Below are 12,367 nucleotides of genomic sequence, written 5' to 3' on the forward strand. Positions count from 1 at the left end.
AAATTATAGTTTCCCAAAAGAAAAAAGTTACAAGTGCATATAGGCCTACCTGATGATATGCGGCTGCTGTGTTAAACAACTGGCTTTTTCTTGAATTCATAGATGATCAGATACTTCAGTTGTAACTGGTTCTGTTGCGCTACATTTTTAGAGTTGATAGACAACTTTAGCATTGTTCCAAACTTAGACTACCGGTGTCCTCTTTTTTAACAATGGCCTGTATAGAAATCAAAAAGTCTAGAGTGCTGAATGCTCTGTTGTGGTATTAAAAAATATTCTGCTTGTCTCCAGTCATGTAACTTGACATAAAATTCCATGAAATGAGTTAATAAAAGGCTATTTTTTCCTGGACTGAAAATAAGGTGATAGATTCATGCAGTGCTTTTATTATATTGGATTTCTTTTCACCCCTACCCTTGTCCGCGGGGGTCTGTGAATCCACAACCTTCTGGCTACTTTCGCAATGTAATGCATACAAAAACAAGAAAAGTTTCTAAAATTGCATATCTAAGGCTCTCAAATGGGTTTCCCAAAAGTATCGTAGCACTAAGATAATCTTCTGTCCATTTAGTGTCAATGGAATTAAGATGATCTTAATGCCACGATTTTTTTTGTAAACCCAGCCCTGGTCTGTCCTAGGAGTGAGGGTAAACTCAGTGGTGGAAAAAGTACTCCATTTTCATACTTGAGTAAAAGTTAAGATACCTTAATAGAAAATGAATCAAGTAAAAGTGAAAGTCACCTAGTAAAATACTACTTGAGTAAAAGTATACAAGTATTTGGTTTTAAATATACTTAAGTATCAAAAGTTAATGGAATTGCTAAAATGTACTTAAGTATCAAAAGTAAAAGTTGAAATCCTTTCACACTCGGACATCATTTACAAACAAAGCATTTGTGTTTAGTGAGTCCGCCAGATCAGAGGCAGTAGGGATGACCAGGGATGTTCTTCTGATAAGTGTGTGAATTGAACCATTTTCCTGTCAAAATGTAACGAGTACTTTTGGGTAAAGTACATATACCCCCAAAAACGAATTAAGTAATACATTAAAGTATTTTTACTGAAGTACTTTACACGACTGGGTAACCTGTAGGCATGTTCTCTGCTATCCACTTTATGTTTTAATTATTATTTTGGGTATAGGGGAGGGTCCCTTTTTTTTTTTAAGTGTTCAGGGAGGGTCAGGTAAAAATATATTTTATTGAAGGGAGGGCCACCATTTTCATTTCAGAGGTCCGATTTTCAACCGGTATCCCTCATTATAAATCAAGTTCCTTCCTGTGTACAGTAGCCCTCCGTATTCCTCAATGTTAGCACAACATTCGTGAATTTGCCTTCCGAATCGAGTGCGTAGGCGATACAGGGTTAGCAGAATAGTGTTTTGGGAAGACGATCGAGGTAGATAGAAAAGGGGTGTATTAAACATCAATCTGAGCCCATAAACCAGAAGGGCAGTCATTTTACAGAGCCACCTGCAGACTAAACTGTTGTTTCCACTGCTGCAGCTCTGCTTGACACACACAAGCACACGCACATACACACGCACACTCAGGCGCGCGCGCAATCACGGGCGCACGCTCGCATCAGACTGCACACTGTAATGACAGCCCGGATTCCTCTGGTCTCCCTCAGAATACGACGCTTCCTCTTGATGTTTGTGGCAAGACAGCTATGAGGGCATCTTGAAAGGGGGGTCTTTCTTTTTGTAGCAAAATGTAGAGTTTATTTAACTTTTCATCCTGCCTTTAGCGTTTTCTTTATTTTGTGTATTGCTGTTGTGGATAAAATCATAGCACAAAAATATGAGTTTTGTGCGTGGGGTATTTTTTCCTTACGTCAAAAATAGCCTACATTCATGCGTAATTTAAACGCAATTCTGAATATAACTACAAAAGTTAACTAATCGTGGATGTAGTCATGGGGGTAAACTTGAATTTGCGATATCTAAACCATTAACGTTTGGATGAATTGTTTAGCATGAGAGCAGGTGAGTCAGTCTTCGTGTTTGTCTAGTGAGGCGACGCGCGCATTGCCCACGGATAGAACGAAGCCAAGTGTTGGAGAACGGTGGAGAACGGCGCGGTGATCTGTGCTGGGGATTACGCCTTCGAACACTGGGGAAAAGCCAGGCACGCAGATATGGGTGAGTGGATACAGTCTGATTTTTAAACGAGACTACTTTTCATTTTGATAAATGAATATCCAACTACAACAAAAAAATGGTGGGTTGTTTGGTTGACCCAACTACTGGGTTGCAGGCGTTGGGTCACTTAGTTGGGTTGCTTTCTTTAAAAAGAGCACGGTTGGGTTGTTGATGTTGGGTTATAGTGATATGACACAGCAGGTCAGATCAGAAAACTGTCAGTGTAGTTTAGTAGGGGCGTGGCTTTCACATAGTTATTTTTAGCCACCCGTGAGAGTAAATGAAATTCCTGTTCATCAGTTTGTTGTATAGTTATCACACGTTAAGGTTGGACGTTGACATTTTTGTATCTTCAATGAGGCTTACAGAAGTTTGTGTTCTCTAAAACCCTTTGTAAGTCTCATTGTTGGGATACAACAAGGTGCATACCTTATTATGCATTAAAGGTAGCATACCTTATTATAATATGTAATAAATAATCATAATATTCTCTAGGAATATGGCAAATGCAACAACAACAAAACTGAACAATTTACATGTGCAGTATCCAAACATACTATGATTAACAGGAATTACATTTACTCTCATGGGTGGCCAATAAGATCGAACTGAAAGCCACGCCCCTAATAAGCCATGCATCCTGGAAATAACCTAATGATATCATTCAAAAAGACCCAGCTGCTAGGTCCATCCAGCATGAATGTAAAAAATATTGTTCTCTTTGGCACATGGAAAAATGTGTAGAATTGCAGGAAGTTAGGGGGGGCTTGTTTGGACCTTGTGGGGGCACCTCACCAAACTGCGCTATGCCACTGGGTAACAGCACACTGAGTGGTATGAGATGACTATATCATTATCATCATTTGTAGCATAATGGACAACATAATATGCACCTTATATACCACTGCTTTTAAAATATGCATGTGTTTCTCCTGGTTTTAATTGGAAGGCTATAGGTGTGATGCACTTGTTTACAGATAATTGGCTGTTGCTAATAGATTACGTTAATGATGTATTTACTTATGCATAGGTTATGCACTAGTGCATTATGAACAGTTGTTGAGAAATTCTCATTTTAGAAAACTGTAGGTTTTGCTTATCACACCAATGTGTTGCTCTGCTCTCCCCTGCTCTGCATGAGGATTCCACTGGTGAGATGCCGGTATGGTCTCATTAAATTCAACTGAAAATTGAATAGTTTTTTGCCTTCTGCCCCTATAGTCATCCAATGTTGACCTAGCTGATGAGCCATTCCTGCCAGTCTGCAGTGAGGCAGGACCCCGGCAGGTTAAACCCAATTACTGCTTCACATATCGACTCCTTTAATCAGTGACTAGATATAGATTTCTCAACTGCTGCAGGCCACATCACTGGCCACTAAGTTGAGTATAGCTCCTCAGTATGGATAACAATGGAGACGGAGTCAGACAGTGGCTTCAAGGCCCTGAATTCATACCAATACCATGGCTAGCTTCTCTGATGGGATATTTAATTCCTACTGATACCTGTTCGTCAAAATGTAAGCTCCGGTTATCTGACATTAAGGGCAGAACAATACCTGTCACCTCTGTCACCTTTGGAGGTTCAGAGTGGCCTAGTGTCCTTTTCGCCCAGTCCCATGACACTTGTTCCCGTTATCTAAATGTTATGCACATGTGCTACACAAAAAAAGCTTTGTCACTGATATTCACACGTGAAACCTTTACTCTTCAGCTAACACACACACTCTCTCTGTCGCCATCATAAATACCACTCTCTCTCTCCGACAAACATACACACTGCTTCCAACTTTAAATACGTTAGGCACCAAACAGAATGTAAGAAGCACCAGAAAGAGATAGAATTTTGATATAGTTAGGCCTATGTGAATCCTACCTTTGAAACATATCTCATGAGTAGCAGACCCTTTTCCTTTCTTCTTGTGCCAATCAAATTTGCCTAGACCTACTGTCAAGTTACTAGGTTGTTAGCTAGCTAGGTAACATGACTGAACAACATTGTTATCAAAACAATAACAAACTGGATTAGTTTAAAACGGCCCTCTACATGTTTTGTGAAATTACACCAAATGCGCACGAAGTCGCGTAGTAAGAAAAAAAGGTAGCTCAGGTAATATGAGTCATATTCTTTTTACCGTTTGATCTACAGACAAGCTGTTTTCTTTGATGTAAAGCTGCAAGCATGACTGTCGTGAAGTGGTTTTTCCTCTCTGGCACTACTGGGTGAAAGCGAACTTACAAAGCCTATCTGACTGGCTGGTGCTCTTGGTTATTATACCAGGGAAATGATATACAATCAGTGGTGTAAAGTACTTTAAGTAAAACGTTTTTTGGAATATCTGTACTTTACTATTTATATTTTGGCAACTTTTACTTCACTGTATTCCTAAAGAAAATTATGTATTTTTTACTCCATACATTTTCAATGACAACCAAAAGTACTTGTTACATTTTGACAGGAAAATGGGTCAATTCAAATCAAGAGAACATCCCTGGTCATCCCTACTGCCTCTGATCTGGCGGACTCACTAAACACAAATGCTTCGTTTGTTAATGATGTCTAAGTGTTGGAGTGTGCCCCTGGCTATCTACCAATAAAAAACAACAATCACATTGTGCCGTCTGGTTTGCTTAATATAAGGAATTTGAAAGGGTTTCTACTTTTACTTGTCATACTTAAGTACATTTTAGCAATTCCATTTACTTTTGATACTTAAGTATATTTAAAACCAACTACTTTTAGACTTTTACTCAAGTAGTATTTTACTGGATGACTTTCACTTTTACTTAAGTAATTTTCTATTAAGTTATCTTTACTTTTACTCAAGTATGAAAAATGAGTACTTTTTCCACCACTGTATACAATGTATCAACTTTGCTCGCTCTGCATGCTGCTCCAATGTATTGAATATACAGTACATATGTAACAACAGAAGACTCATCATGGTCTGCATCCCCCCTCGCCATCACGCCTAAATTATATTTTAAAAACTGATGAAGGAATAGATGTGCAGGAAGAGTGGACGGAGAGAAGCAGGTGAGTGATGGATGGAAGGAAATGCGGCTGGCAGATTATACCTGCCTCACGTGATAAGCGTATGAAAGTGAAGTGGATATTATTGGACCGGCGCGTACAAGTGACTAGTTAGTGGCTGTTGCTTAAATTTGTAGATAAAACTGGCTTTATAAACATTTTATAACAGGCGCCAGCGGCTTCTTTAGATCGGTGGGGCATATGATACCACCAAAAATGTGGTAGTATCATATGAAATGGTACTAGGTATCCTAAAATGTTGTATCATGAGGTTTTGGTACTGGTATACTGTGAAAAACGACATGAGAGTACTGTAGGCTAGGGCTATCCTAGAAATAAGGACTTAATGCTCTTTAACAATGGTGGCATTTGATTCAACTCATGTGTCAGAGCTTTTTGGTAGAAAGAACAGTCGGACTGAAATCAAACATATAATCCAACTAATTGATTCTATACACAGTTGAAGTCGGAAGTTTACATACACCTTAGCCAAATACATTTAAACATAGTTTTTCACAATTCCTGACATTTAATCCAAGTAAAAATTCCCTGTCTTAGGTCAGTTAGGATCACCACTTTATTTTAAGAATGTGAAATGTCAGAATAATAGTGGAGAGAATGATGTATTTCAGCTTTTCTTTCATCACATTCCCAGTGGGTCAGAAGTTTACATACACTCAATTAGTATTTGGGAGCATTGCATTTAAATTGTTTAACTTGGGTCAAACGTTTCGGGTAGCCTTCCAAAAGCTTCCCACAATAAGTTGGGTGAATTTTGGCCCATTCCTCCTGACAGAGCTGGTGTAACTGAGTCAGGTTTGTAGGCCTCCTTGCTCGCACACTCTTTTTCAGTTCTGCCCACACATTTTCTATAGGATTGAGGTCAGGGCTTTGTGATGGCCGCTCCATTGTCCTTAAGCCATTTTGCCACAACTTTGGAAGTATGCTTGGGGTCATTGWCCATTTGGAAGACCCATTTGCGACCAAGCTTTAACTTCCTGACTGATGTCTTGAGATGTTGCTTCAATATATCCACATAGTTTTCCTCCCTTATGAAGCCATCTATTTTGTGAAGTGCACCAGTCCCTCCTGCAGCAAAGCACCCCCACAACATGATGCTGCCACCCCCGTGCTTCACGGTTGATCTTTGTCCCCATGTGCAGTTGCAAACCGTAGTTTGGCTTTTTTTATGGCAGTTTTGGAGCAGTGGCTTCTTCCTTGCTGAACGGCCTTTCAGGTTATGTCGATATAGGACTTGTTTTACTCTGGATATAGATACTTTTGTACCTGTTTCCTCCAGCTCTTTCACAAGGTCCTTTGCTGTTGTTCTGGGATTGATTTGCACTTTTCACACCAAAGTACGTTCATCTCTAGGAGACAGAACGCGTCTCCTTCCTGAGCGGTATGACGGCTGCGTGGTCCCATGGTGTTTATTCTTGCGTACTATTGCTTGTACTGATGAATGTGGTACCTTCAGGCGTTTGGAAATGGCCCCCAAAAAGGAACCAGACTTGTGGAGGTCTACAATTTTTTTATGGGGTCTTGGCTGATTTCTTTTGATTTTTCCATGATGTCAAGCAAAGAGGCACCGAGTTTGAAGGTTGGCCTTGAAATACATCCACAGGTACACCTCCAATTGACTCAAATTATGTCAATTAGCCTATCAGAAGCTTCTAAAGCCATAATTTTCTGGAATTTCCCAAGCTGTTTAAAGACACAGTCAACTTAGTGTATGTAAACCTCTGACCCACTGGAATTGTGATACAGTGAATTATAAGTGAAATAATCTGTCTGTAAACAATTGTTGTGAAAATGACTTGTGTCATGAACAAAGTAGATGTCCTAACCGACTTGCCAAAACTATAGTTTGTTTATAAGAAATTTGTGGAGTGGTTGAAAAAACGAGTTTCAATGACTCCAACCTATGTGTATGTAAACTTCCGACTTCAACTGTAGCTAGTAGCACTGAAAAATTTTCATAAATGTGCTTGCTTTGCTTTGTATGAAGTCTGAACGCTGTGTAGATATAGGATCCTGAATCATAATGAGATAAATAAATTCATGAGTTACAGTTGTTTTTGTTTAACCTTTATTTTACCCTTGAGATGAATAATCTTTTTCGATTGAGAGTATATAATGCCCCTTCCTTCACATTTAACTGTGATGGAACACAGTAAAACAGTTGTACTACCTTCCACTTTAAATCCCATCCCTTACCTAATTAATGTCAGACTTTGAAATGCACAGATCCATAGATGCAGACACTGGCATGGTTTTGCCTCTCAAGGGCCTCTTTAGAATTTGTGGGGTGGGACATTAACATTTAAGAACAATTAGCATTTTATTGGTGGCTTTTAGATACAAATGATGACAGATAGGTGATAGAGATCATTGGGGCTATAAGATGACATGGTCTAATCACCAGCTTTCTTTGATGTAGAATGGATTGTCTGTGGCTGTGTCTGTCGGCTGCCATGCTAATTTATTTGTTGCTTTCTCATTGTGCTTGTTAATCGGCCAGACATGAGCGCTTGTAAGACAGAGTAGATCCATGCTAAATCCCCTTTGCCTTGCATGTTTACTAAAACAAGACATGCAAGAACTGCTCTCAGCTTCATTGAGACCTGGGATCACATCTGGCTTAATGTAGCTACTTACTTAATCTCCTCCTGGATAAAGATATGTAAAGATACTTTATTTTATGAAAATATGTAACACTTTTTGGTTGGGATTTCGAAGCAACAATGGAGAGGACTATTTTCGGTTAGTTTAAATGGTTTAGGGTGGCAGGTAGCTTAGCGGTTAAAAGTGTTGGGCCAGTAACTGAAAGATCAGTGGTTTGAATCCCCGAGCTGGCTAGGTGAAAAATCTGTCGATGTGCCCTTGAGCAAGGCACTTAACCATAATTGCGCCTGTAAGTCGCTCTGTCTAAGAGTGTCTACTAAAATGTAAACATGTATTGCTTATTATTTACATTTCAAAAGCGTGGTTGAAAAACAGCCTGGTTAGTCACATTGATATCAAACAGAGTTACTTCCGTGGTTAGGCCTTATTTACAGGCTGCACCAGAGACAGTCGCTGTCCAGTGTAATGTGGTGCTGAACATCAGAATTCTGTCAATAATTTCAATGGTGCTGAATCTCCTATCACTGCTATTACAGCTTGTTTCCTGTGACAAAGATACCACACACTTAAAGCAAACAGGTATACAGTGCCTTCGCAAAGTCTTCAGACCCCTTGACTTTTTCCACATTTTGTTAGGTTACAGCCTTATTCTAAAATTGATTAAATATATTTTTTTCTTATCAATCTACACACAATACCTCATAATGACAAAGCAATAGCAGGTTTTTAGATTTTTTTGCTAATTTATAAAAAATAAATGGAAATATGAAATTTACATAAGTATTCAGACCCTTTACTCTGTACTTTGTTCAAGCACCTTTGGCAGCGATTAGAGCCTTGAGTCTGACGTTACAAGCTTGGCACACCTGTATTTGGGGACTTTCTTCCAATCTTCTCTGCAGATCCTCTCAAGCTCTGTCAGGTTGGATGGGGAGTGTTGCTGCACATCTATTTTCCTTTCTCTCCAGAGATGTTCGATCGGGTTCAAGTCAGGGCTCTGACTGGGCCACTCAAGGACATTCAGAGACTTGTCCCGAAGCCACTACTGCGTTGTCTTGGTTGTGTGCTTAGGGTCGTTGTCCTGTTGGAAGGTGAACCTTCACCCCAGTCTGAGGTCCTGAGCGCTCTGGAGCAGGTTTTTATCAAGGATCTCTCTGTACTTTGCTCTGTTCATCTTTGCCTCAATCCTGACTAGTCTCCCAGTCCCTGCCGCTGAAAAACATCCCCACAGCATGATGCTTCCACCATCATGCTTCTCCATAGGGATGGTGCCACGTTTCCTCCAGATATGATGCTTGACATTCAGGCCAAAGAGTTCAATCTTGGTTTCATCAGACCAGAGAATCTTGTTTCTCATGGTCTGAGAGTCTTTAGCTGCCTTTTGGCAAACTCCAAGCTGGCTGTTGTGCCTTTTACTAAGGAGTGGCTTCTGTCTGGCCACTACCCTAAAGGCCTGATTGGTGGAGTGCTGCAGAGCTGTTTGTTCCTCTGGAAGGTTCTCCCATCTCCACAGAGGAACTCTAGAGCTCTGCCAAGGCAAGCAACACTGAAGCATGCATGAGATGACCAGCTGTTCCAGATGACTATGTGATCACGCTCTCCGTAACCAATATGAGCAAGACCTTTAACCAGGTGAACATTCACAACGCCATGGAGCCAGATCGATTACCAGGACGTGTACTCAGAGCATGCGCGGACCAACTGGCAAGTGTCTTCAACCTCTCCCTGACCGAGTCTGTAATATCTACATGTTTCAAGCAGACCACCAAAGTCCCTTTTCCCAAGAAAGTGAAGGTAACCTGCCTAAATGACCCACTCAAATTTGCATACTGTCCCAACAGTTGCACAGATGATGCAATCTCAATCGCACTCCGCACTGCCCTTTCCCACCTGGTCAAAAGGAACACCGATGGGAGAATGCTGTTAATTGACTACAGCTCAGCGTTCAACACCATAGTGCCTTAAAAGCTCATCACTAAGCTAAGGACCCTGGGACTAAACACCTCTGTCTGCAACTGGATCCTGGGCTTCGCTTCCTGACGGGCTGCCCCCAGATGGTAAGGGTAGTCAACAACACATTTTCCACGCTGATCCTCAACACTGGTGGCCCTCAAGGGTGCGTGCTTAGTCCCCTCCTGTACTCCGTGTTCACCCACCACTGCGTGGCCAAGCACGACTCCAACACCATCATTAAGTTTGCTGATGACACAACAGTGGTAGGCCTGATCATCGAAAACTATGAGACAGCCTATAGGGAGGTGATCAGAGACCTGACAGTGTGGTGCCAGGACAACAACCTCTCCCTCAACCTGATCAAGACAAAGTAGCTGATCATGGACTACAGGAAAAGGAGGGCCGAACACGCGCCCATTCACATCGCACAGGGCTGTTGTGGAGCGGGTCCAGAGTTGAAAGTTCCTTGGTGTCCACATCACCAACAAACTATAAATGGTCCAAACACACCAAGACAGTCATGAAGAGGGCACGACAACACATTTTCCCCCTCAGGAGACTGAAAAGATTTGGCATGGGTCCCCAGATCCTGACCCCAGATCACGGTAAGGTCTGATATCAACAGGCTTAGAGACAGTTTCTATTTGAATAGCCATCAGACAGCAGAACACTTGAACTGGACTGACCACCTGCTCTGATTCGTATACACGACTAATAAAACTTGAAACTGGAACTTTAAAAAAGTTGTTGGCTCAACTGCAAGTCTGTTCATCGATAATAAGCGATGAAATCCTAGAATTATCTACAATCCTTTAATCGGAAGATTATGTTAGCTAATCAGCACTTAATGCCCATAATTGTGCAGTTTAATCTTGACATTATCTCTTAACGCTTGAGTTATCTACTCGGTATGAAATACTGGAAAATATTGCTTTCCTTATTTAAAATAATTCGTTTAGAAAAATAGATCCAAAACTATACCGTTATATAATATGCACTGGAAAACACTAATCTGCACAGTTGAGACATGGGAAAAGACAAAGTAAAATGCTAACTATTCTCCCCCCCAAAATGTTCTTGAAGAGAGCACATAAGACAGCTCTTGCTCTTCTCTTGAGCCTTCCCTGATATATTTTTTTCTAAAATAATTTAATATGCTTTGTTAATCCATTCCCCAGCCTCCCACTCTGATCCCAGGGATGTGTGTGCGTTGGCCTCTCTCCCTCAGTTCTGCATCAGAGACGTACCAAATCTGCCTCATTCCAGCCATAGAGATGAACACAGAGTAATTGAGGTTAAGGATGTTTGTCCTCATTTCATTTAAGGCTCTAATTTATGTACTGTAATCCAGGATGAATTTCTCTCACAATTACTGTCTCTCTGATAATGATTAGCAGCAGTATCCTGTTGCCACCAGTAACCAGCTCCTATATTGTACATCTACAGCTGTTGCTGTGCTATAGCTTTATCTCCTCTACCTCTGCCTCCACTTCCACTGCCTTTGCTGCTACACTTCTGCTAGCTCTACCTATAAAATAAGCTTTTATCATAAATCAGTCGATTTTATACTGCTCCCTGCTTCCACTGTGAACTTTACAGCTCTCTCCCATTTCTAAATAAATGTGTGTAAAATAATGGGTTTTAAGTGTGTAAGGGGTACTTCATTTCAATATTGCAATTTCAGTGTGACCAATTAATCTGTGTTGCATGATGGCAGTCCTGCATCGGTAATATGTCACGAACTTCTATGGCTTGAAAGTCTTTTTAATTGTATGTGTCTTAAATCTGAGTGAACACACTCAATATTGCAGTATATCACGTATAGTGCTACTAAGCCAGAGCTTGGCTCAGCACTAATACATACAGTGCCTTCGGAAAGTATTCAGGCACCTTGACTTTTTCCACATTTTGTTACGGTACAGCCTTATTCTAAAATGTATTAAATAGTTTTTTCCCATCATCAATCTACACACAATACCCAATAATTACAAAGCAAAAACAGGTTTGTAGACATTTTTACTAATTAAAAAAACAACAACAGAGGTATTACATTTACATAAGTATTCAGACCCTTTACTCAATACTTTGTTGAAGCACCATTGGCAGCGATTACAGCATCAAGTCTTCTTGGGTATGACGCGACAAGCTTGGCACACCTGTATTTGGGGAGTTTCTCCCATTCTTCTCTGCAGATCCTCTCAAGCTCTGTCAGGCTGGATGGGGAGCGTTGCTGCACAGCTATTTTCAGGTCTCTCCAGAGATGTTCGATCATCTTCAAGTCTGGGCTCTGGCTGGGCCACTCAAGGACATTGAGAATCCATTTCTGAAGCCACTCCTGCGTTGTCTTGGCTGTTTGCTTAGGGTCATTGTCCTGTTGGAAGGGGAACCTTCGCCCCAGTCTGAGGTCCTGAGTTACAGCCTTATTCTAGCAGGTGTTCATCAAAGATCTTTCTGTACTTTGCTCTGTTCATCTTTGCCTCGATCTGACTAGTCTCCCAGTCCCTGCCGCTGAGAGTCTGAGAGTCTTTTGGCAAACTCCAAGCTGGCTGTCATGTACCTTTTACTGAGTGGCTTCTGTCTGGCCACTCTACCATAAAGGCATGATTGGTGTA

The 12,367-nt window shown here is 40.9% G+C and overlaps 1 protein-coding gene across 1 annotated transcript in view; it reads left to right on the top strand.

Annotated features, from left to right (window-relative positions):
• The first annotated feature begins 1,643 nt into the window (after positions 1–1,643).
• Positions 1,644–12,367, top strand: part of LOC111961546 (leucine-rich repeat transmembrane neuronal protein 4-like) — a 64,253-nt gene continuing 53,529 nt past the window's right edge. The window contains exon 1 of the mRNA XM_023983904.2: positions 1,644–2,144. Coding sequence (XP_023839672.1) covers positions 2,141–2,144 — 4 coding nt within the window. The 5' untranslated portion in view covers positions 1,644–2,140. The remainder of the gene's footprint in view (positions 2,145–12,367) is intronic.

Source organism: Salvelinus sp. IW2-2015, linkage group LG4q.1:29, assembly GCF_002910315.2.
Source record: "Salvelinus sp. IW2-2015 linkage group LG4q.1:29, ASM291031v2, whole genome shotgun sequence".
In the NCBI taxonomy this organism is placed as follows: domain Eukaryota; kingdom Metazoa; phylum Chordata; class Actinopteri; order Salmoniformes; family Salmonidae; genus Salvelinus; species Salvelinus sp. IW2-2015.